This window comes from Python bivittatus, unplaced genomic scaffold (assembly GCF_059951505.1).
Source record: "Python bivittatus isolate LINGU-HERP-01145 unplaced genomic scaffold, Pbiv_v1 ctg000200_np1212, whole genome shotgun sequence".
Lineage (NCBI taxonomy): Eukaryota > Metazoa > Chordata > Lepidosauria > Squamata > Pythonidae > Python > Python bivittatus.
Window position 1 is genome coordinate 9,746,323 of NW_028277040.1, and position 26,278 is coordinate 9,772,600.

Here is a 26,278-nt window from a genome sequence, read left to right on the forward strand (position 1 = left end):
GCATTGTCTCACTTGGTTAATCTTACATTATTTGATATATACAAAAATATCACAATTCTCATGGCATATCTTCTGTTAGTAAAGCTTCATAGTTTGGTTATGTGTTGATGTCAAATGCATCATCACAAGTTTTATTTTTATTTATAACATAAATGCCATTATACTGTAAACATTCCCACTAATGGACCCTAAAGCATCAGAGCATGTGTTAATTAAAGAATGAAAATAGAATACAATACAACTTAGAAAAAGATGTAATTTAAACTGTTCATACTACCAGATCACAGATAATAACAATCCAGCTATTTCAAACTCCATACATTTATTTACATTTTATATTGCTTTATAGCTTGTGTGAATATATCAGTGTTTGTCACACTTTCTGAAATTGGGACTATTAAATAAACATTCAGAAAATGAAGAGATTATGCAGTTAAGCAAACAACACTCTGCATTTTCATCATTTAAGAAGATGGGAGTTCATGTTTCTAGTGAATAAGATAACTATTATAATAATATTTATATATGCCTTTCCATCCCCTCCTTTTTTAAAGGCCTTTTAAACTAAATTATGTAGCAATAAATAGATCCAAAATGTAATTATTTACCACCTGAATTATTGTATGATCCTTATACTATATACTGTAATAACAACTCTTAGCACAAACCTGTCTGGTCAAGAATGCCCTTCAGTGGAATTTACTTTTTATATCAGAGGGTTGATACTGTTTCCACTCATGTACAAGGAGAATGCTATCTGGCTCAGTGACAGATAGCTTGAGCCAACCATGTCGAAGAAACCAATTGGCCATGGATGTGAGGAGGTAAAGGCAAAGAGGCTGTGGCCACCCGACTGTTGGTTCCCATCAGAAGGCAGGGGTGAGGCACTGAGTGTGCAGCATGTGCATGCATTCTACATGCACACATATATATGCAGCACCATACGTAGGTTTTATTAAAATGGTTTTGACTCATACTTAGTCCTGTAATATGCTGTGAGCCAGTGCTGAGCTGAATATAGTCCTCAGAGCCCCCTTTTGTCATGACTGTTGAAAACTGAGGCCAATTTCCCTTTATTTTGAGGTAGGCAGAGATGAAAACTGTTACATAAGTCTTAAAATAGGTAGACTGCAGTTTAAAAAAAAAAATCCTCAAAAAAATTCAATCCTGCTGATACGTGTGATTGTCAGTGACTGACCAGAAAAAGCATCTTGGAGTTATGATGAACAGTTTGCTAAAAATATCAAGGTTAAAATGCTTAGAATCAATAGGAAGGGAATAGAAAACAGAATTCCAGACCACATTTGGAGTATTATTGTAAGGTGTGGTCCACGTCTTAATAAAGTTGTAGAATTGAAATTCTTGTTGATGAGAAATGACAGTAGAAAGGGGTTATTACATACCAGTCCAGGCTTGTTAGCTTCCCAAGTGTAGTTGGCTAAAATGAGACACAGAAGCCTGGACTAGATAGGCCTATGACCTGATCCATCAGGACTCTTCCTATGTGTGTTTTATCCCTGTTCCCATGTTAATTAAGCCTGTGACTACCAAGAGCTGTCATTCCATTCAGTAAGAATAATATTCAACTATTTTTTTTATTTCTTTGCATCTCTTCCTTTTAAAGCTACATAACTTTTATATAACTAACAAAAACATATTTTGTGCTATGCACTTTTTGTCTCTGCATAAATGTGTTTAGCTGCATGTTAGGGATCAATCTTGTTACAAAAAGTTAGTTTAGTTTTCATAAATGTGTAGAGTCTCTAACTCTGTTCTTCTTAGGCTGCACTTTGATAGAACTGGTACACAAAGAAGGTATCATTCAATATTATGAGTGTGTGTGTGTGTTGTTTGCCACTGCCTTCTTCTTGGCTATGTTTTGACTTCCGAGTCTAGGGCTGAGGGCGAGTGACTGGCTCAAAGTCACCCAGCTGGCTGGTGTGCCTAAGGGAGGACTAGAACCTATTTTTCCCTGTTCCTAACTTAGCCACTACATAACACTGGCTTTCATTATGAATATCAAAGTAGAAGAACAACAGAAAGTGAGTTTTAGCTTTCTAAGCTGACACCATGACTAATGGAAATATTATAAAGAGAATGAGGTAATTTGAGAACTAGCTCATTTGAAAGTTTTATAGAGCGTTTATTGCTTCCTCTAAGAGGATTCCTTTATGTTAAAAATCTTGCAAGTAGAACTATCACTAACTCAGTTGTCCCTATACACTCAATCCTCAGTATCCGCAGGGGTTACGTTCTTGAAAAACCCCATGGAAATGGAAGCCACAGTTACGGAAGCTTGACCACATGTGATCTATTCACATGTGGAGAACATGTGGAGACTTGTTAACCCAAAAAATACTGTGAGAACAAGAATGCGGTTTCCCATGGTGTAGTTCGTGTTGATGCTGCGCTGTAAGGTTTTCAGACTTTTTTCCCTACTGCACATGACCGCGTATAGCTGTGTTGAGACCGTGTTTGATGAAAAATGGGTTGCACTTTTATAGAAGCATATAATCAGATCCACTGAAACAGTGCGCAGATAATGAAGATTGAGCATACATTCTATATCATTATCTTTCTGATATCCTAAGGAGCCATTACGAAATACCAAATATAGATCTGAACCAACAATACCTTGGAATTTATTCTAAAATAACTGTTATTCTGAAAGAAGCAGTATTCCACTGAGATGGTTTCCATGGTAAGAATGAGTTTTAATTCTGGTTATCAGATATGAGATATATTATCTGGCAAAAAGCAGTTGTGATATTTTGGTCCTTTTAAAGGATACAAATGTAACATTTTCTCTGCTTCAGCAAGGTAAAATGGGTTGCCATGGCCTCTGAGGCTTGCTATGTCATTAATTCCACTCTGCGTGTAGTCTTGTGACATGGGAGCTGGCCATCTTCTTTTTTAAAGTTCTTTAATGGCTGGCTAGACTCCATCCTTGTCCTTTTTTGCTGCTTTTCTCTCCCTCTTCCCTTCTCTCATTGTATCCACACATTTCCATGGATTTGACTTCTGGACCTGAGTGATACTGCAGCTCTACATGAAAAATTGGCTCCCTCCCATGTCCATTCTCACTCCAAGAAAGCAACTTTTCTTCTAAATGGTAGCATATGCATTATGTTCCTCATATTCCAGGAAACATGTGACATCCATTAGGAAAATGTGAACTTAGCCTGGGAAAGCATGAGAAAGGAACTCAAAATTGCCCTGTTTTAATACTGTTTGGTATAAGAGGGATGGAAGGAAAAGTGCTGTCTGGCTTTCAAAATTCTGTTGAAAACCTATATCAAGCAGAATTCCAATATTTCTTATGGTCTCTGTTTCCTGCCCTGATCTACCTCAAAGGGCTGACATGTATATTGAAGGCAAATTAAATTCAAAAAATAATCTCTCAAAGTCTTCAACCAGCTGATTTAAAGTATTTGTTCCTTGTTTAGCTCTAGCATTCCAGTAAAACATCTTCCCTACTATTTTCATATTTGAGTTGTACCACAACATAAATTTCTCATGTGAGGCAGGATGAAATCATAACTGCTTGCCTATTAATAGCCAAATATGATTAGCAGCTTTCAAAGCAAGAAACAGAGATTCCCTAGCAGCACTGAAAGCAAGAAACAGAGATTAGAAGAGATAAATAAACGTAGATGCTAACAACTGCCAAAATTTCAAAAGTGTAAAACATTTGCTTTCCAAATGGGCCCAGAAAGGAAAATAATCATCATAACATGGGCTTTATATTATTATTTCAAAACTGGAATATATATTGCAAACATATATATTGGAATTCAAAATAATAGAGATTAATCATTTTCAAAATGTAAAATGTAGAGAGAGTACTTTTTTCCACAAGCATATCAAAGCTTTTTAGATTAGATTATTGGAGGATCCAGTTAAGGACTCTTCTATAGATCCTAATTGTCATTTCAAATAATGCTCCTGTGACTCTGATTTTGAAAATAAATCAGGTAACCATTTGAATATTTCTCTCCTTAGAGATAGAGGAAGGAAATGTGCTTCTTTTCTGAAATCAATCAGGATTCAAACAACATCTTAAATTTACAGGATGCATTTAGGGCATCCATTAGTTATTTTGTTTCAGCAAAAAGACTTAGATATTCCAACTTTATACATTTAGAATAGGTGGTTATAGATTTATTGTTCATGCTACAAACCCCACAGATTAATCATATCAAACATTCACAGCAGCAGACTTTAATTTGGGGGTTCTCCATTCAAAACAGTTTGAATACTCCTTGAAATGTATTAACCAGAAATACTGAGAATCAGAAAAGAAAGCTGGGAAGTTGTTGGCTTACAAGAAAACTTTATATCTGAAATCCAGACTGATGATTGGAATTTATTGAATCAAAATTTATTAACAGTTCTATGATTTTTATACTCAACTATATCAATTAGAGATATTAGTAACTGAATAGCAAATCATTAGTTTTCTGGGTCAAATTGAAATTGAAGACATTTCCCAGGAACGTATTGGCACAACCATTGATATTACAAGAGATTATAGAGACACTACAATCTATGAAATTCAATATAGCCCCCAGACCTTATAGATTTCCTGTTGAATGGTATAAAACTTTCATAGACCTACTAGCACCTATGCTGTTGGAGGTCTGTAATTATTTAATCTCTCTTATTTCCTTCATCATTTTTGAGGTCTACATCACAGTAATATTAAAGCCTGAAAAAGATTCTACAAGATATGCTGGCAATAGACCAGTATTTCTGCTTAACATGGATGCTAAGATATTAATAGCAACATTACCTAGAGACTATAGAAAGTAGTGTCATTCATAATGTATCCATCTCAATCTGGATTTGTAAAAAAAGAAAGGTAAGGATTTGACAATAATTGCCTATTAACATTACAGCTATATGTGTGCATAAAGTGGAGTCAGTTGTTTTAATTTAATCAGAAAGGCTTTTGATATGGTCCAGATTGAATTTATGAAACACATATAAAGAAACTATGGGTTTCCATCATCTTTTCTTCACTGGATTCCAATTTGGTAACTAAATCATGGAGCCACAGTTATCACTGATGGATTTGCCTCTCAACTCCTCAATTTTATTGTGGCACTCTACGGTGATGGCGTCATTTTTACATTTTAATTTGGAATTCAAACAATTGACTTCTTCTATTAGACAGTGTTCTCCCACCCCTACCCGCACCCTCAAAAGATGGCAAAGGAAAGCAGTCTCCCCGCCGAGCTCCATGGCTTATCTATTTAATTAAAATAGCGGAAGAACCTTACCCTATTTCATTTTAGTTTAGCTTGGAAGTTATGAATTTCAAGCAGTCAGTTTGAGTGTTACATTTCATTTAGATAAATTTAGCCCTCAGTGAACATTCCCACACAGGTAGACTACAACATCTCCTGTGACAACGATATGGCAAGGAGAAAAAGAAGAAGAGATCATGATCCAACTGGACAAACAAGCCCAAGGAACATTTATGAATTGATGATTTGGTTCTAGAATGGGAAAGTGTGCCAGTAAGTGCAAAAGACTAATTAAGTAATCAGTATCATCCCCTGGTAGATTTACAAGATGAGATGGCCCCTGCAACTGGAAAAGATAAAGTGGCAGATGAGATAGTCTACCTCCCCCCTTCACAAAAATCTTGCTTGTTAAATCAACATAGTAAGGGCTTTGAAAATAACAGCCTGCTCTTCCCTCTGATAGAAGGCTTACCCCAGTCTGACAAGGGGAGGCCAGTGCCTAATAATGGCAGCCACTGTCTCCTTGATATACACAAATTTGAATATAATCAATGATAAACGACCTCATAAATTTATTATGATCCTCCCCAAGGCTTCCCACTGGATAAGAAAGCTAGCATTAAACATGCCTCTATTATTAATTCACGGTATACACAATATAGTCTTCAGCCAACTCAAGTCGTATTATTTGGGACAAGTTGGAAATGGAATTCCTACAAAAAAGTGCTGTTCTCCCTCTCAGCCTGTTGATGCATATTCCAGCATCTCAAGTAGATCTAACAGCAGTGGATTGGCTCCCAAGCACCAGAGATGATTGTGGAATTGTACTTATATTTAATTCCAGTATAATTCCATCCTTGCTAATCAAAATGAGAAACTTTCTGGCTACATTTCAAATCTTTGTTAAATGAGTCTTTAAAGACTTCTTAATTAAGCCCTTGGTGATCTCCCCTGAAGCTGGACTTGGTGCCAAACAGAGTTTGGCTGGGAAAAGTAAAGATAAGGACCTGTCCTGTCTGGGGAAGATGTCCTTGGAGAGCCAAAGACAGCCTTCATTTCTACTGAATTAACTACTTATTCCTCTGCCTTAACAGAAGAGATTGAAGCTAGGAGCTCTTTTGCTTTACTATCAAGGGATGAACAAGTCAATGTCCTTCAAAAATTGGAGGATTTAAAACAAGAACTTGTCAGCCTGCTTTCTAAAGGCCAGACAGCCACTGAGCCAGTAGAGGCAAACTTGCCCTCTACCAAGTGTGCTGTATGTTACAACTTAGGAGATAATCAAGATAATCTATGTGAATGCCTGTCATGGCACAGTTCACTCTCCTTCAAGCCAGCAAATCTCTTCATCCTCTCACCAATCCAATTGGGCTGAACCCTCGAGTGAGCAGCCTTGGCTGAAATCCCCAAATGCTGTCTCTAAGATCCAGTCCATGGGTATCTCAGCATTGCCTTCAGTATCTGTTCCTCAATAGGACAACACTAACCTCAACAAGGGTGCACATCCTAAAATACCACAAAGGTGTGCAGTTAGCCTTCACTCGTTGGGCCTATGCACTCTGTCTTGTCCCCCTCTGCCCTTTTGGATTCAGAATTCCAGAATGATCCTATTTGCTCCATGCAGCCTTATTTCTCTGAATGACTCTCACCATCTCCAGTAAGTCTTTTATCCTGGAACATTGAATCTGATGTATTGTGGACTGTCAATACCAGCTTCACTTACTTTAGGCCTCAATAAAACTTTAGCAGAAGTCAAACACAGGGTCTGGGACTTAGATATTCAGTCATAGAGAGCTAACTTTCCATCTCTCTTATATTACAATTGCCCCATCCTCCTGGATTCACCCTCGCTATTTTTTTAAGTTCGTATGCTCCACATAGGAAGCATTTTTCTCTGACCCAATATCATGCATATCAGGGCAACAACTGGAAGATATTTCAATCTCCCATACCAAATCTGTATTTGTATATGTTCAAATATGGAGGTTGAATCTATATCCCATATTCTATTAAAATGCCCACTCTGTACATAATAGCAATTAAAATGTATAACCCAAACCATTCCAAAGTTTAATTTCCCTCATTATGAGGAGATCACTGCTTTCCTTTTAGGTGACTAATTTCTAAATGTATCAAGAGTGGTAGGATAATTTTTATCTGTAGCTTTAATCAGCTGGTGCCTTCCTCCCAGCTCTGATTGTTTTTAGCTTTTATGTAATTTATGTTTTAACTTATATATGTCTTAATGTTTGTTGGTTTGGTCTTAGGCCATAAATTAATAAATATTGAAAGGCATGGTGCCATTAGGCATTGAATATAAACTATTCTTATATGCTGATGATATTTTGGCTATCCTTGACAATTATGAGGTATCACTACTAAAGCTTGTCGGAGTTATATAGCAATTTGGTTTATATTCGAGCTATACTATTAATTGGAATAAGTCTGATTTGTTGCCATTGGTATTAACTGTATATATTATTGTAGGAGCAGGATTTACAGTTTGTGCAGTTTCTATAAAATACTTGGGTTTATATATATTTCATTGTATAGATGTAATTTGAATGGATTTAACTCTATGGTCAAAAATTCCATTGGGGTAACATTACTACTATTAAAATGATTATAACTTTGAAATGAGTGCATATCAGTGTGAATTCCCATTAGATATTTCATACAGACAGATAATGAGAAAATGTTTATGGCAAGCAAAACTCCCTAGAATATCTTTGACCAAATTTTGATTACCTTATCAAGAATAGTGGCTTTAAGCTACCAGATTTTCAGCTATATCATTGGACTTTTATCAACATCTACATTTTTTTCTGGAATAAGATTTATTATGATTATTTTGCCTTATTGGTATGGTGAATTGGCTTAGTTTTTTCTTGTTTCAAAGTGGGATAGTGGAGAAATGTGGAATCATAAGCTATGCGCATGTGCACTTAAAAATGATTTGAAGATACTGCTAAACCTCAGGAAACAAAACTGCTAAATTGATGTTTAAAACATTCTTTTCATAGATTTTTACAAAGCTGTGAATCATAACTGGATTCAGAGAGCTCAAGAAATAAGGAATCTAACAACCCTTTCTGTAGCAGGAGGATTTCGAGATTATCAAGTTCGCTCCGGATTGGCTTCTCTGCCCAGATCAAGGCAGAATTGTGCTTTATCTGTTGTGGTAAAACATTAATTCTTTAAATGTTACTTTTAAGCCTTAGCTTTTGATGACCATTGAAGATTATTGTTAACATTCTTGAATAGTTTAGTCCTTCCTTGCCCTAACATCTGTCCTAATTGAATGTGACATTTTACATTGAGATCTCAATTCGAGTGGAAGCAGTAGCATTCATTGCTACATTTATTTGGAGATTCTTTCATCCTCACAAAATACTGTACACATGATCTTTGATTTAGAATTTTTCCTATAGAAGAGAATATGTGTAGCTCAGGGTTGAACTGTGGAGTCCTTGGTGCTCTCTGAGCTTGGTTGTTTGCTTGCAGACGTTTCATTACCCAACTAGGTAAAGGGCAAGCTACTGTATATAAACAGGGAGCAAACCCCACACTTGCTAGCACTCATGATGTCACCTAGTTGAGTAATGAAACATCTGCAAGAAAACAACCAAGCTCAGAGAACACCAAGGAATCCACAATTTCCTCTCTCTCTTTGCTGCTGTCTAGCTTGGATTTTTGCTCCAAGTCCCTTGCACAAGAAACCTGTTTAGAAAAGGGTGTATAAATCATACTAGCTGTAACTAAACTGTTGGATCAGCCTAAGAATTTTATATCCAGTTTATATAATTGTATTTCAGTTTTTAATCCTTATTTAATGATGCTTCAATGAATGAGGCGACTCACAAATTCATTAAATCAATAAACAAATGTTGTGAATCTGCACACAGTTTAAATTGATAATGGAGGCCTCTTATGTGAAGTATGTAAGGCCATATTTTTCCTTGTGCTTTTCAAGCAACAGTACTGCATGCTGCACGGCCAAATGAGCAGACATTTCAAAGTACAATAAGGCAGAGTCGTCCGCTGCTCAAAGGGATGGAAAGAATCAAATGTTTTATATGACATGCTAGTTTTTTGGATTTTAGTCATTATAATGTAAGCAGGATTTCAGCCATATTTTCTTCAGCAAGATAGTAAGCTCCTAGTAAATAAATGTTTGGCTGTTCAGTTTTAAAACAAATAATAAAAATCCTTTCTTAATCAGAGTTCAGCAGTTCCTCGAGTCTGGGTTTCCACAGATCATCTCTCCATTGTTTGGTGAGTAGTTAAAAGCCTATTAGATCCAAAGACTGGTATTCTGTTATACAAATATTTTATTTGGCTATTATTTGACTTTTATTTTGTCTGTTTTTACAAGTATATTTTCCCTTATATTCTTTTTTAGGTGTAAGGAATTGATCTTGGCTACCGTCAGAGCATTTTTTGACCTTATTGATGAAAATACTAAACAGGTTTGCATTCCTTGAAGATTTGTGCATGCTTTCTGGAAAAAGCATTTATTATTTGATTTTTTTTAACATTACTGTACATAAAGAAAGATATCAGGAATATTACCTATACTTCATATTATGTTAGAGTTACAAAGATTTTTTTTTTTAATTAACCAGGCTGTTATTGCCATTGTAGTGGCAGGGCTGAGTTCATAAGATGAAAGTTTAGAGTCTCAACCTCCTTTCCAAGAAGCCCACCCCACACCCTAACCTTGCCTAGGTGTAATAGCGTGCTAGTTACTGCTGCCCCATCTGTCCTCCAAGGGGGTGCCTTTACCTGGCACGTAACAGAAAAAAAGATGGTAATCATGTAATGAATTCTGTGGCCACCTCTTGGTCCTGTAGTACTGAGGCAGGTGACTATGGAAACCTTGAGAAATAGTTCAGTCTAACAAAGTATAGACAAAATTAACAAAAAAGAAAAAGAGAAAATGTAAAAATCCCTTTTCAACTTCCCTTTAACATTTGAAATAATGGGCGGTAGAGGAGATAAAAATAAAAGTTGTTCAAATCACAGGTCCTTACTGAAAAGGAACTCACATGGAAAATCTATAAAGGGCAGTACAGTGGTACCTCGGGTCATGAACTTAATTTGTTCTGCGACTCTGGTCGCGACCCGAATTGGTCACGACCCGAATCAAATTTTCCCATAAGGTTCAATTTAACTACAGTTAATCCGTTCTGACCCTTACGAATTTGGTCGCCAACCGATTTTGGTTGTGACCCGAATCAAATTTTCCCATAAGGTTCAATGTAAATACGGTTAATCCGTTCTGAACCATATGTATTTTTTTTTAAACCACAAAAATATGAAACAAAGTACAGTACAGTATAGTATGAAGAGAGAGAACGCTAACTTTGCTTGAGGCGACTTCTGGCCTGGAGGACAGGAAGGCGGGTGGGGAGGCGGTTATTGTTTGGAGGGAGAGTCCCCCTCCCTACAGGAAGCCACGACCACGTGTCACGGCAGGGAAAATGGCCGCAGATCCTGTTCGTCACCAGATGCGGAGTTCGCAAACGGAAGCAAAATTTTGTGAACGGTGCTGTTCGTGACCTGAATTGTTTGTGAACAGAAGCGTTCATGACCCGAGGTACCACTGTATAAGGCTCTGGGCAGATGCCAGAGGGAGTGGATTTGCTCTTCATTTAGAGCAACGCTGCTGTAAAAGAGGTTCCAAATTGCATTAAAAAAATATGCAATATACTAAGCATGCACAGAGAACATAAACAGCAGGAGAAAAAAAAACATTAACCAGCAGACACAGAAATTAAAATTAGTGCAATTTTTAGTTATCTTTTCTCTAATCCTCTATAGAGAATAGACCAGCCTTGGAAAAGATACTACCTCTGTGTTAATTTTCTGCCTGGAAAATTCTGTTACCTGCAGATTCCAGCTTAAATCTAAGGCTGAGGAGAGAGAGAGTAAAACTCCTTAAACTACAGTTTCCAGCCTTTCATCTAACAATTTCTTGATTTTTTTCAAAGGAGAAACTCTTTTCTCTCTAGCAGAAAGGAAGGGGGTTGAGGGAGCTTGGGGACTGCTTGTTGCAAATGTGCCAAAGCCTACATGATCCTGCTTGAAGCTGAAAAGGTATTGATTCTGTGTCTGGGAAATATTAGCTCTAAATTTTGTTAATAATGGCTGGCCTCACATTAGGCATCAAAAGCTAGTTAGTTTTTCTTAAAATGTTTGTTAATTCATAGATATCAGAAAATCCAAAAAGAAAACTGCTAGTCCTGAATCACCACTTTTTAAGGAATCCAGGAAAATTATTTGAAGAAAAACCTCAGTCGCTTACTGAGTTAACAGGTTAGTGTGTCCAGTGTTAGAATGTTACTATGCGTGTATGACTTCCTTGATGAGTAAGAGCAGTATTAAATCTAAGTGAATTGAATCAATATGTTTCATTCAGTTTTCCCTCTAATTTCTGGAAAATGGCATGGGACCATTTTCTGTCTGCAAAGCTCAGCCCTATTTATATAGGAGTCATTCACATGGCTTAAAATCTTCTGTACAGTCACTGATATAAATTGGTAATATAAAATCTCATCAAAACAGGTGACTGAGTTACGATACAGGTAGTCTTCGTTTAGTGACTGTTTGCCGTTACAACGGTGATAAAAAGTATCTTTACAATCAGTCCTCACATTTACAACCTTCACAGATCTGTAAAGCAAAGGAAAGTTGAAGATCATAAGCACAGTTGCAGTTTCACTTAGCAACCGCTTCACTTAATGACCAAGGCACTGGTCCCAATTGTAGTCGCTAAACAAGGACTATCTGTAGGGAGTCATAGGTCAGATCTTGTCTCAGCTATGAACTTGTCAGATAGCTGCTTCTTTTTAAATAAGGATCTCTTGTGCGATGCTGAGTATTATTATGGTAAGAACCAGGTGGTTTATTTGAAGTTTCAGCATTCAGGTTTATGATTATAACTACAGTTTTCCAGTATGAACATATATGATTAAAAAAAAAAAAAGCAGTGTGAGCCAATCCTAAGGTAGCTTTCTGTTTCCTTTTTTAAATGCTGGAGTGCTTGCTTTGCTACAGTCAGGACCATTTATCTCTTTGTATTTGTGCTTATTCTTTCTCTACGTGATGTCTGGGGCTTGGCAAATGTATAGGTTAAATAAATGTTGCTGTTCCATGTGAATATTTTCTCATAATGCTTTTCTGAGCAGACCGATATATGATGATGTGGCAAAAGTATCTTCTACTGTAGGTTCCTAAATCCCTCTCACCATTGTAACCACCATTTTCAAAATCTACCATTTCATGATTTAATGTTTGTTATTCAACCTAAACTATCAGATATAAAGATTTAAAAGCCCTACTTATTTATGAAAAGCTTGAGAAAGAATATTTTGTACTGATATTGATGCTAATTTGCCTGCTCCAACTAAAATCAGAGGAGGAGAATTTGTTTTTATCATTTCAGAAGTATTTGTCCATGTTAAAAGGAGATATGCTATTTTAGATTACAAAGCAAAATTATTGTGGTGTTGTACAGCAGGAGAGGAGGAAAAAATGTATTCCAGTATGAGGAATAGTATTGCTTTTTTTCAGGAGCATTCATTTGGATCAAGATAAAAACTTCAAAATGGTCCTACAAAGGATACAATGTAAGTAATATTTTCATTTAAAAATGGAATTATTTAATAACTTACATGGGAGCTAATTTTTATATCTTTTATAAGGTCCTCTTTAATTTCAGGCAGGTTTATTTTCCATCTCTACCTAGCGATGCTAATGTTTGAATTCAGCACCTTCCATATGAAAAATATGTGCTATACCACTTATTTACAGCTCCTCCTCTGATGGAAAATCTGGAATTGAATATGGTATGGTAAATATTGAATCTAGGCCTCCCCAATTCCCGTCTAGCGGTTGGGATGTGCAAAACATTTGTAGCTTGAGATGTTCAGAAGTCAAGAAGACAGCCAAATGTTGTAAACTCAGAACAAATCACTTATATCATTTCACATCTGCCTGGATTTTTTAAAAAAGTGTCCAAGCCATGGACATTTGGAGAGAGGATTAGTGAATAAAAATAGCAGACGAGGTTCTATTCCATGTTCCCCTTTGCTGAAACTGAGGGGAGGTAGAGAAGGCATGAGGGAGAGCTATTTTAGATCATCATGGTGTTGGTAGGTAGGTTTACTGATGAATTTAAATTCTTTGCTATGGGAAATTAGAATTCATGAGTTGTTAAATTATATTACTGTCTCTCTATGTGTATTCTCTTTATATTAAGCTTTCTTTTTCAGACTAGTTGCAAAATGTAAAAACATGCAATATGCATGTCCATTACAGATGTTGCTATGCTGTTGAACTTTTGGACTGCAAGTGCAAAAGCTGTTTTGCTTTATTGAATTTTGCAAGCAAATTTCTAAGTGCTCTGTGCATATTCGTGGGAAAGAAGCCTCAAGCCAGTAGTCAGAGAAGTGCATTTTAGCAGCTGTTACATTGTTTGTGCTAAGTTGAAGGGAACCCATTGCTATTAAATTTTACCTTTGTTCAGTTTTATGGTTGTGCAGGCATCTGCTGCAACAAACATGCTTAATTATTGCTTCCATTTTTTGCTGTGGGAATTAAAAATATTTTAATCATTCCCTTAGCTGATGTTTCTGTAGTTGAGTGGTAAATAACATTTAGCATGGATTATCACCATATCTACATTTGTGGTCTTTGCATGGAAAACAGAGAGCAAATGACTTCTTTCAATTTCTCATTGTTCCCTATGGTAGAATACTTTCAATATTTAAAAATTTTGTTCTGCCATTCAAAATGCTCTAGCATAGTTTCTAAGTGTAATTGTTTTATTATGTTCAAGTAAACATTGTCTTTTTCTGAACAGGAATCAGATGGAAAATATTTTATTTTTTCCCTCTCAAGCCACAGAAAATCATACACTCATATCCACTGCAAAAACAGTATGTTGGTGAGAAAATTATTTCCTTCCTAACCTTCCTTTTCATTGTTATATTATAATGCATATGTTTTAAGGAATTTTAATGATTTAAACCTACAGCTTCTCTTACCCTCTCCTGTGAACTGGATGATGTCATTATGGTAAGCCAACTCACAAGCTTTCCATGACATCATCTGTTTTTTGGAGTGCTGCTTCAAAGTATTAGTAGCCCTTTGGAAGTATTAGGAAATGTTTTTAAGTGCCTGCTGCAAGAGAGTGTTCAGCTGTTTCACTTTCAGGAGAAACAACCACTGTCCTAGCAGCACTTCAACAGGAGCATTTACAAAAGCAGTTTGCACCAATGCTGGCAGCCACTGCTGCTTCTGATAAATATTTTTAGGAAAAATTAAACTAAAATATTTATAGGTTAAAAAAAGCAGTAGGAATCTACATATATTTTAATTTGCTCTTTATTTGTTTTCATCTCTTCTTAAACAATAGGATACAAATAGCTGGATATATGGTTGTGCAAACAGTACTTCATCAAAGTGGTAAGCATATTTTATTGTTATGAAATTATGAATAACAATTATGATTTATTTAAAATTTCAAAATATAACTTTGTAGGCTAAAGCGTCTCAAGGTGGGTTACAACAAAAACCATGGCCCTTGAAAAAGCCCCTGGAAAGGATATGATACCTCCAGAGGTATATGAACAATTCCTGGTGGGTTGCCATCCTAACTAGACTTTTCTCAGAAAGAGATAAAACATGTTATATGTTCCCATTGGAAACAAAGTATAATATACCCATTCTTCAAAAAGGGCAACTGGCAGGGATCTGCTAATTATCGTCCAGTTAGCCTGCTAGATATCTTTTCTAAGCTGTATGCCAGATATCTTTGCAATAAATTAGAAGATTGGAAGGAAGAAACACAATTCTTCCATCCATAACAGGCAGGGTTTCGAAAAGGGCATAGCACAGTAGATCACTGCACCACTTTGAAGAATGTTATTCAGAAATATACCCATACAAAACAACTCTATGTTGCATTTATTGATCTTACCTCTGCCTTTGATTTAGTTGACAGGTCTTGACTATGGGAGAAACTAGCAAGGGCAGAGATTGATAGGTGCCTTCTCAAACTAATAATTTAATTACATACATTATAGCCAGAGTAAGAATGGGCCCACAAGGGTCTTTGTCAAACCCTATTTTATTGGAGAGAGTAGCTAAACAGGGCTGTTTATTTGTTCCTTTCTTATTTCATATTAATGATACTGTAGTGGCCATGCAGTCACAATATTTTTTCTCCCCCTCACTTAATGGATGGAAAATGTCAATGTTAATGTATCTCAGTGACATGGCTCTTATTTCCTGTGCCAAGATTGACTTTAGAAGATTATTGTTCAGACTAGCTGATTATTGTGAAAGGGAAAAACTGAGGATAACTTATAGTAAAACAAAGGTAGTGGTCTCTGGCAGAAGTAATACTAAACAAAGGTAGACAATTAATGCCAACAAATAGAGCAGTGCCCCTCTTTTCTTTCTTTCTTTCTTTCTTTCTTTCTTTCTTTCTTTCTTTCTTTCTTTCTTTCTTTCTTTCTTTCTTTCTTTCTTTCTTTGTTTATTTATTTATTTATTAAATTTCTCCCCGCCCATCTCCCCCCAGTGGGGGACTCAGGGCAGTTCACATAAAACATTAAAACCATAAATACATATAAATACATAAAACATAAAAATTTAAATAAAACATTACTAAAAAAGAAGAGGAGAATCCCAAAAGATGAAAGATCTGGGGCTGAAGACAGCAGGCCTCTATGGGCTAGCCATCCCCACGCTTGAAGTATTCCCTCCCCACCCCAGGCCAAGTGGCAGAACCAGGTCTTCAAAGCCCTCTGGAAGGCCAGGAGTGAAGGGGCCAATCTCACCACTGGGGACAGACTATTCCAAAGAGTGGGGGCTACTGCAGAGAAGGCCTGCCTTCTGGACCCTGCTAATCAGAGTTCTTTTACCGAGGGGGTCCGAAGCATGCCCTCTCTGTGTGATTGGGTGGGACAGGTTGAAGTCATGGGGAAGAGGTGGTCCCTTAGGTAACCTGGTGCCATGCCATGTAGGGCTTTAAAGGTGATAACAAACACCTTGAATTGGACCTGGAAGCATACTGGTACCCAATGCAGCTCACAGAGCAACGGCGTTACATGGGCCCTTCTTGGGGCTCCAAAAATAGCCCACGCGGCTGCATTCTGGACTAGCTGTAGTTTCCGGATACTCTTCAAGGGTAGCCCCATGTAGACTGCATCGCAGTAGTCTATCTGGGAGATAACAAGGTTACGAGTGACTGTTTGAAGGGCATCCTGATCCAGGAAAGGCATCACTTTTCATAAGTCCCTTACATTGAAAACACACTTAAGTACTGTCTTAGCAACTGCCCAACATACAGTGGGCATTATTCAGAAGTTTTTCTATGCTGAAGGGAGGGCAGCTGAACTTAAAATATTCCAGGACAAGGCGATAGCCCAGATGCTGTATGGGGCTGAGATCTGGGGGTGAGATGAGAATGTTATTGCCCATTTGGAAGAAGTCCAGGGAGATTTTGTAAGTACCCTGTTGAACAATGCCTCTGTCCTTGTGGTGTTGGTCAAGCGGAGGGCATTATTCATTATGTCCTCCACTGCCCCATTTACAGTGAGTTTAGGGCCAAATTATAGATGGTAAGTGAACTCAAGGGCTCAGATCTTGAACAATTAAACTGTCCTCTTGCAGACTTGTTCTCAACTGTTAGTCACGTTACTACCTTGCTCTGCTGTCATTTAAATTTAGAAAAAAGTACTCAAGTTCTTAGTTCTAGCTCTGGCTTTATCTTGTTTTAACCTTCTTACATATATACAATACTCTTTATTACTTCATTTTATAACCTTACTATGTTACTGTTATTTTGTATATTTTATGGTATAATGTATGTTATGACCTGTGGTTACAATAAACGTGCTACTGAAGCACATAATAAAGCAATGCTTAAAACAATAAAATATAAAACAATATAAAATGTAGTATAAAACATGTCATCTGGAGAGAGAATTATAGGAAATAGTTACCAAATGGCTGCCAAGTAGTCATCATTCACAAAGAACTGCTGTGGTGGGAGTGGCAAGGCATAACATACTCATTTCAGAGAAGGATAGGCTAGTGAGATTGAAAGACAACTAGCTTGGGCTAGAGATTGAAAACAAGACCAAGATAGAGACTGAGCTTCAAAACTATTATTTTTCTTTTAAATCACATTTTTCTGTTCTACCAGAAACCCATATGATAAAGGCAAAGTGGTGAGATATGTTACTTGCCTGAGAACCTAAACCTAAATCTTTTCCTTGAACCCATAATGGACATGCTCTCATTCAGGGCCACTTCTCCCAATACTAGGAAATGAGATCCACAAACACCAGTCACTCTGTTCTTTCTTTCAGGATTTTCTCCATCATGCATCCTGCAAAACACTCCTATCCCACGTTCTTTCTTACTGGGTTGTCCCATAAACCTCCCTAACCTCCCCTTGTGTTCTACAGCTCTTTTTCCATGACAGATCAGTCCATAGCCCATGGTACACAAATATCCATCTCCTAAGGTCTTGCTGATCCTTCTTCTGGTGGGTTGTTACCAGCCCAGCCCTGGTCTCTGAACTACTTCTACCCACTTTATAAAGTTAGTCCTAGCCCACTTTCGGGTTCTCTGCCATTATCTCCAAACCTTTACCTACAGTAATGATATCTTGCTTCCTTCTTTCCTTCTTTCATTACAAAAAACATTTTATAATGGTATGTTTCTTGCAATATGTTAAATTCTTTTTTATTCCAGATCAGAGTTGAGTCCAAGCTGATCTTAATAAATACACAGTCCACTTCTTGTGTCTGCCTCATCACAAATGAATACCACAAAATACTTGTGCTCCTTTTTAAAACAACATCATTTTAAATAATCACAAATATCAGCTAAATACTTTCTAAGAAACTGCTTCCTGTGGACACTCTATTTCTTACTGTATTGTCACTGAATATTAATAATAGTGAAATTAAACTTGTTTTCTAACCTGGTTACTCAAATGCAGAAAAGCACTAGTTTTGAATGGATTATTATGCATTTCTTTCTGAATACGTATTCATGAATATTTTGTACAACAGTTCTAATATTTTCATTTTAATATAAATTTCACAGTCTGCAAGCTGTTGATTTGACTTGGAAAGCTGAATTACTGCCAACAGTTAAGGTATTTATTTAGAACTTCAAAAACAATACTATATAAGTGAATTGGGTAGATTGGGTAGATCTGTGACTTAATATGAAGTGTATCATCTCAGACGTCAGTAAAATGTTTAGTTCTAATGTTATTATATATTATATAATTATATAATTAAATATAATTAAATAATCTTTAACCTGAATTTTTGAAAAGACTCAAGCATTATTGTTGTTTGTATTGCTTTTTAGATTGTGACTTTGAAACTTCAAGATTATCCATCTCTGACTCATATTGTGCTTCACATACCAGTTGTTGGTGGTAACAAGGTAAAATTCATTTTTTAAATTGAGTTTCCAGAAATGAAATGTGAATACCCTAAACGACCTTGCATGTTACTTCATGGTAAAATTACCATAGCAACAATCTTACTCTGACCTTTAGCAGATGCTGCAATAAATGTGGAGAGTTGATATATTTATAATGGACGAAGCCTTTGCTTGGATTCAGTTACAGTGGTGAAGGGTGCACCACTGGAAGACCCGAAAGTTGAGGACGGATCTGTATGATGGCACATAATCAGTCAAGCCTTTGGTTTTGTTTCTCTGGTATCTGGATTAAACACCCACAAAGTTCTAATTGACATATTTGGAATGGATAGGAATCCACATATTAGTTATAAGGTGACAATAAGTAGTTTTCAAAACTACAGTCTTCAGAACACATGCACTGACACAAACCTACATTATTCTTGTTATCATTTAATAATGACTTTAATTATCAATGACAGTATGTTGTACAATTTAATATAATCATGCCCAGTTCTTGAAACCATATCACCTGATGCTAAGTTGACTGTTAGTAATCTGGGGTGATTTAAACAATTGTTTTGTATATTTGTCTTGCAGTTTACCTTGGACTGTGAGTTCTTTAATGAAGTTTCAAGAACAGCGCAACTCCCTGTAACCAATCTTTTTACTTTTGGTAAGTTTAATTCATTGCATTTGACAACTATAAATTAATACATATGGATTAATTTTGCTTCTCCCCCTTCCTCTAATAGTGACTTTAAAGCTACAATCCTATATACACCTCTCTGGAAACTGCTCTCACTGAACTCAGTGGAGCTTACTTCTAGATGGATGTAAATAAGATTGTGCTTAAAATTTTTCCCTTTTATTATTTATGTTTTATTAATAAGGAATTTGTGTCTATCTTTATGTTCAATCTAACAGTCAAGATGGCTTACGATAAAAAAATCCAAACTATTTTCATTTTTGTTAATTTTAACTAACAAAACAATAATTTCTGCAGGATTTTCTTCAAGCAAAATCAAACTAAATTCAACTGGCCTTATTCACATTGTTCAACTCCAACATTTTGGTCAGGTAGTAATGATTTCTGAAGTATATATACATTATATGTTTGGGTAGAATCTAATATGGATTAGTTCTGGGAAGGAATACTAATGTAATATGTTATTTTTCTTTAGATATATCAGGCTTTTAAGATCTTTATACAGAGTAACTGCCAGATTCTCAAAGGTAAATTTATTTCCTGAATATCATTTTGAAACTAATGTAGAAAAATGCTTCTTGTTTGTTACTTGCATATTTTGTTGCTTTGTTATCATTTCTTCAATCAGTTTTATAGCTTACCTCCATATATAAAAGTAAACTTAATTCGATGTGAGAAGCTTGTTACCACAGCAAATGTAAGTTTCTTGGCTTGCTCTCTGATGCAGAAAGTTTACACTTCTGTTCTTTCTTGACATATCTTGCATCCAAAACATCCTGTTATGAGTCTGAAACCGGCCAGTCTAATATTTCTGGGAGTTTTGAGCTTGAACCAAGGTGTTTTAAGCTTAAGGTGAAGAGACTTATGGAAGTGGTCAGAAAATCCCATTTCAAATTTGAATATTTCAGATGGAATGTTTCAGGCTCAAAATATTTTGAATTTGAAATGTTTCATGCATTACTACTAAACAGCTTTTGAATGGTTTTCCTCAGGTATACAAGCTAGGATATACTACCAAAAGCTGAATATACTTGCCTTTACTATTTCATAGTTTTCACGATATGCATCTATATCAATCAGTGTGACAAAATTGTGTGACTAGAGTTTTTACTTGGTCATTAGAACTGTCAGTGAGAGCCAGCTTGTAGTAGTGAAGGCTAGAAATCGGGAGATTGTGAGTTCAAGTCCTGCCTTAGGAAGAAAGCCAGCTGAGTGACTTTGGGCCAGTTCTTTCTCTCTCAGCCCTAGGAAGAAGGCAGTGGCAAACCACTTCTGAAAATCTTGCCAAGAAAACTGCAAGGACTAGTCCAGACAGTTGCTAGGAGTCAACACTGACTTGGCACAAAAACAAAACAAAACACAAAACACTATCAGTCATTTAGGACTATGCCCTAAAAGTAGTTTTCATAAATCGACAGCCACTTAAAAACATCAGGAGAAACATCAGTATACTGTATAAGCCAGAATGATTCTATAAAGAGTTCTAAATAAACACTTTTAATAACAGTTTCAGACTAGTAGCATCACAATAAAATTAGTGAGAAATTACTGAGACTAAGTGGTTTTACAGGTCCAATCTGAAGATGTGTACTCCTGGAGCCATACATCAGTCAGTCAGCAGGGAATGCCACAATTAGAGGGTCAACCACTGAGAAAGCTTTGACTCCTTTGCCTATTTCTCTTAGAAGAGGGCTTATCCTCAAGGCCACTGCAGCTGATATTAGAGTCCAGGCAATTCATAGAGAAGAAGGTGATCCTTATGGTTTTGTATATAAAAAATAGTTTTACTAGTATGTTGAATTGAAATCAGAATAAATTGACAACCTGTATAATTGATATAATGTAAGTGATGCATACTCTAACTCCCATGATCCAGCCATATTCTGGATGACCACTATTTGCACTATTTGATATTGCCAAAGCTGTTAAAATTAATATGAGCAAATGAAGCATTATGAATTTTTGTTTGATTTTTTTCTGAAACAGTTTCTTTTAATATTATGGTCAGTGTTTTTCTTCCCAATTATGGTAAGCATCTTTCTGGATTTGTACATCACACTAAGCTATGATATGGGTTGTTTAAATCTGGTTAAGGTGATATATGAATGTAACCTCTTTATTTCTGCAGAACAGGAATTAGATAAGCCAAAAAGATTATATTGTCCAAATATTAATAATCTGCTATGCTTTTTAAACTTGTATTATGAAATATGAAAAGGATAGTTCAGTACAAAACTGAAATAAGTGACCTCTATTCACAGTAGTGTCAAAAGAAAAGGCACTTTGGCAGCTTGGAAAGCATCTGTGTCTTAATGTGTGGCAGTAAATGAATAAAGTGCCAGAAACTAGAGTGAGTACAGCATCCACTTTTATAAACTGGCAACGCTTTTTTGGTAAAATAAAATAAAACAAAATTATTCAGCATATGTACACATGGAGTGAGATAATATGGAAGATAGGCAGTTGACAATCTAACATAACAAAAATTCTGAGACATCTGGATTTTCAACTGAAATTCATAGTAAAAATGGATAACACTGTATGTACTGAAAGGTGGAGGTTCTGTCTCAGTACCTGGAAGCTGTGGGGTTCTGGGCGGGGTGCAGCAGGCTTCAGCTCAACCCTACCAAGACCAAGTGGCTCTGGGCTTTTGAACTTCCTGGTTTCAGGGACCTTCCATCTTTGGTTCTGCCTCAGACAGAACTGGTGTACAATCTGGGGGTCCTCCTCGACTCTTGGCTCCTGCTCAAGGAGCAGATGGCAGCCACGGCTAGGAATGGGCATTTTGCCTATTCTTGGACCAGGAGGCCATCCTCACAGGCCCTCATGCCCCAGGGACCTCCCAGTTGGACTACTGCAATGAGTTTTACATGGGACTACCCGTGAAGAGCATTCAGAAACTTCATCTGGTGCACAATACAGTAGCACAGGCAGTTAGGGGCACCAGTCATTCAGCACATGTAACACCTCTGCTCTGCAAGCTGCATTGGCTGCTAATGTGCTTATGGGTGCAATTCAAGGTGCTGGTAGTCACCTTTGATTAAAGTGACAATTATTTCAGTTTCCGAAATATAATTTTATATCTAGCAGGTAGCATTTGATATTTCCATTTTTAGTATTACTGCAGTGATTTAGTTAGCTTGATCATATTTGCTGCAGCAGTCTCAGGAGTGGATTTCTGCTTGTGCAGTGGGGGATTGGAGATGTTAATAAACTTCCTCAACCCCAAAAGCAGATTTTAAGAACAAATTCCTATTGTTCAAAGCTGCTCTTTTGACAGGAGCTAATTGGGTACTACCCAAAGCCTTATGATTTGAAGTACTTAAAAAAAGTTTCATGTTGTATTTTCATTTGTCCCTTCAGAAAGAAAACCCAGTGTGTATCAACTTCATATCCCATGGTCACATGAAGATTCTTTAACTTTGTCACAGTAAGGATTTCTCATTCCTTCTTTATTTATATTGTTGAAATATACTATGCTGTAAAGGATTTTCATCTGCCAATTCTACAATAGATAGGTATCTGTTACTTCTGATAGATAAGTTTCATGAAAGTTTTAAGTTAAAAATCCGATTTACCCCACACAGTCATCTGGCTAAAGCAATTACTTTAGTAAGGGGAGTCAGGCAGGGCTGCATGCTGGTGCCATTACCTTTTAACTTGTATATAAATGATTTGGTTTACCATCAGAACAGTCCTGACTTTCTTCCCCCAAAGGTGGCTCATAGACTTACCACGGCTTTTGTGTGCTGATAATGTAGTTCTATCCCAGACCTTGGTTGGGATTAAAACAGGCTTTGGGAAAGGCACTGTAGATTCATCAAACTGTATATTGCAGTTTTGATCAGAATTCCAGAGTTCATTTCATTTACTCTCATACAGCAAAATACCCTGGGCATATGGACTCCTTTTATATGCAAACGCTCCTCTCAGACCAGTTGGATTCCACTTCCTTGGATTTGCCAAATTCTGCCACACTGCTATTAAAATTAAGTGGGAGCTGACATCCTCTGATTGCTGTCATTTGTTGACTGAAATAGACTAACTATATCTAACAGCTTTAAATTTAGGATTTTTAGTGATATTAATAATGTATTTCAGAGTTCTGCCATTTAGCTCTGGTTAGGGATATGCAGTCAGGACCAGAAATATTGGAACAAGGATAAACTGTTTTGGCATTTGGACCTCATGAGTTCCAGTGAACAGCTACCAAATGCAAATGTAACACTCAGAACCACCTCCAGGTCTTTTATCTGCTTGATTGGTCACGGGGTACCCAGGAAACAGGCCACACCTGGCCATGCAGCTGCTTGTCAGCCATTCGTTCCATTACTTATGAGCCACCAACGATGTGGGGGGGGGGGAGTGTATGCCACTGGCTGTACTTCCTGAATGGCTAGTGCCCAACTTTTGTCAAGCCCTTTGAATTACAGCTGAAAGTCCTGACTTTGCTCCCATCTGGGTGTGTTTCCTTCAACTTCAATGTGGTGGTGTACAGAGGCCAAATGCCAAAACAGTTATCCTTGTTCCAATATTTCTGGTCCTGACTGTAGTCTTAGCTTTAAACAATGCCTTGCTTTTATTCTTAGTTTTTAGGTTATTTTTAGTTCAGGTTTAAGTCTTTTTAGCCTGGTGGTGTAGTGGTTAAGGCGCCAGGCTAGAAATCAGGAGAACTCAACCAGGAGACCGTGAGTTCTAGTCCCGCCTTAGGCATGAAGCCAGCTGGGTGACCTTGGGCCAGTCATTCTCTCTCAGCCCTAGGAAGCAGGCAATGGCAAGCCACTTGTGAAATCTTGCCAAAAAAAACTGCAGGCAGTCACCAGAAGACAACACTGACTTGAAGGCACAACAGCAGCAACAATTGTTGGTAAGAAAGACAAAAAAGTCTGGATAGTGGACATTGCAATACCTGGTGACAACAGAATAGAAGAGAAAGAACTAGAGAAAATCACAAGATAGAAAGACCTGCAAATAGAAGTAGAAATAGAAGCAAAAGAAAGCAAAGATAGTACCAATAGTAATAGGCGCCTTGGGTGCAGTCCCAAAGCATCCGGAGCACCACTTGAAGACCATCGGCATTGACAAAATCACCATCAGTCAATTGCAAAAGGCAGCTTTATTTGGAACAGCTTATATCCTGCACCAATACCTTTAATGCCATCAAACAACATCTCCCTATCCCAGGTCCTTGGGAAGGACTTGATAGGTGAATAAAAAATGCCAAATCCAATCTAAATATCTGACTGTGTGACCAACCATAATAATAATAATAAATGCCAAATCCAGTTGAAACATCTAGCTGACCTTGTTACCAACAATAATAATATGTTAGAATATGATATACATGTATATAGAAGGTCATCAAAATTTATTTTTATGGTGCTTTTGTTTGATCATTTCTGGTTTTTTATCCTGGTCTTTGACCTAAATAAAGATGAATAAAATACCATGGGATAAGGGATTTTCATTTGTGATGCCGGATAGAATTTGACAATATGCAGATAAAGGGGGTCACATTTATTTTAGAACACAATGTGGAGTTTTAAGACTGAAGATGTTTTGGATCAACAGGGAGTGAGAGACTAAGAATTCTCCAGTGTTGTCACATGTGTTTCTGATATCTGCAGGAAATAAGCATTTCTTATCAGTTCTGGGTTTCCTTCATTGGAATGCTCATGGAAACAGCCTAATGAATATATTTGTGTGCCTGTGTGTGCATCAGTGTACAAACATATGCACATTGGTATGATGTTGGATATTTTCTGCCATTTTTTTAATGGGAATTCTCATGGAAATATCCAAATGTGCACATGCAGATACACACACACACACACACACACATCATGGTGAATATTTCCCTACTAGTTCATGATCCTTCCCATTTGTATGCCTCTTATGGAATAATTCCAAAAAGGACAGTCTAGGAAGAGGCTATATCACTCCTTTCAACTCTCACATTTCCAAATACTTTCCATCTTCCACTTGCTGGTTTCAGTCCTAGTCTGAACTTTTATTTCTGATTAACATTAACCAGGATTCATTAGCGTTTTTAATTAGATTGGATCCTCTTTTCAAGTTTCTTTTGCAGTTGTATGGAAATACTGGGCCATTTGTCAAAATATGAAACTCTGAATCATTAATCTAGAGCTTTTTGTTATAAAATGTATTGTTATTGTTTTCACTTATTTCTTGTGGGCTGCCAAGAGTCTTTTGTGATTGCAGTAGGATATAAATTTGATTAATATATAATAAATAAAATAGATGGACTTGCACAAAAAGCATTAGTGTATGCTTGTTAAACTGAGTGTTACTCTTTCCTGTTGCTGCTTCCTGCTAGCTGTAGCACATATGTCTACCTTACGTTTGATTTCTATTTAGACTTGATGCCTTGCTCTGCAGACTAAGTTTTAAAAATTAACTACTTTAGGAGTCCTTTGACTGAGATTTCTGCAAAACTGCACATTGCACAGCCTATAAATGACACTTCAGTTCCTTTGTTGAAAATGTATTCATCTTCAGATTGTCAGTATGAAGTAAGTAAAAGCTATAAAAATGTTCAATTCCTTCTGTTTTTCTTCAGAACAAGGTAGCCTATATTGTTTGTTTGTTTGTTTATTTTATCAATTTGTATGTTGCCTCAGTCACAAAGTAGTTCTATGGATTGTACCCAAAGATAACAAAGGTCTTTTGAACAACTGAGGTTAAATAATCTTTGCTTTCATCTTCAATTTATTTGTGAGTTAAGGGCTCATTTTAAATGTACAGGTAGTACTCAAAGTTGCAAATGGCGCTACTTATGACCGGTCCTCCAGGTTCTGGCCATCACAGTGCCCTCGTCATGTGATCGCGATAAGGGCGC

General features: G+C 36.8%; 1 protein-coding gene across 5 annotated transcripts in view; it reads left to right on the forward strand.

The window, feature by feature from the left end:
* The window catches only part of PGAP1 (post-GPI attachment to proteins inositol deacylase 1), a 67,393-nt gene that overhangs the window by 13,295 nt on the left and 27,820 nt on the right, over window positions 1–26,278 (forward strand). For all 5 annotated transcript variants that reach the window (XM_088135686.1, XM_025164945.2, XM_007425501.4 and 2 more), the window contains 14 exons: window positions 8,273–8,430; window positions 9,472–9,524; window positions 9,652–9,718; window positions 11,462–11,567; window positions 12,825–12,880; window positions 14,116–14,199; window positions 14,671–14,720; window positions 18,381–18,432; window positions 18,654–18,731; window positions 19,311–19,386; window positions 19,717–19,790; window positions 19,895–19,946; window positions 22,783–22,849; window positions 25,847–25,952. In XM_088135686.1, the coding sequence (XP_087991812.1) occupies window positions 8,273–8,430; window positions 9,472–9,524; window positions 9,652–9,718; window positions 11,462–11,567; window positions 12,825–12,880; window positions 14,116–14,199; window positions 14,671–14,720; window positions 18,381–18,432; window positions 18,654–18,731; window positions 19,311–19,386; window positions 19,717–19,790; window positions 19,895–19,946; window positions 22,783–22,849; window positions 25,847–25,952 (1,079 nt within the window). The remainder of the gene's footprint in view (window positions 1–8,272; window positions 8,431–9,471; window positions 9,525–9,651; window positions 9,719–11,461; window positions 11,568–12,824; window positions 12,881–14,115; window positions 14,200–14,670; window positions 14,721–18,380; window positions 18,433–18,653; window positions 18,732–19,310; window positions 19,387–19,716; window positions 19,791–19,894; window positions 19,947–22,782; window positions 22,850–25,846; window positions 25,953–26,278) is intronic.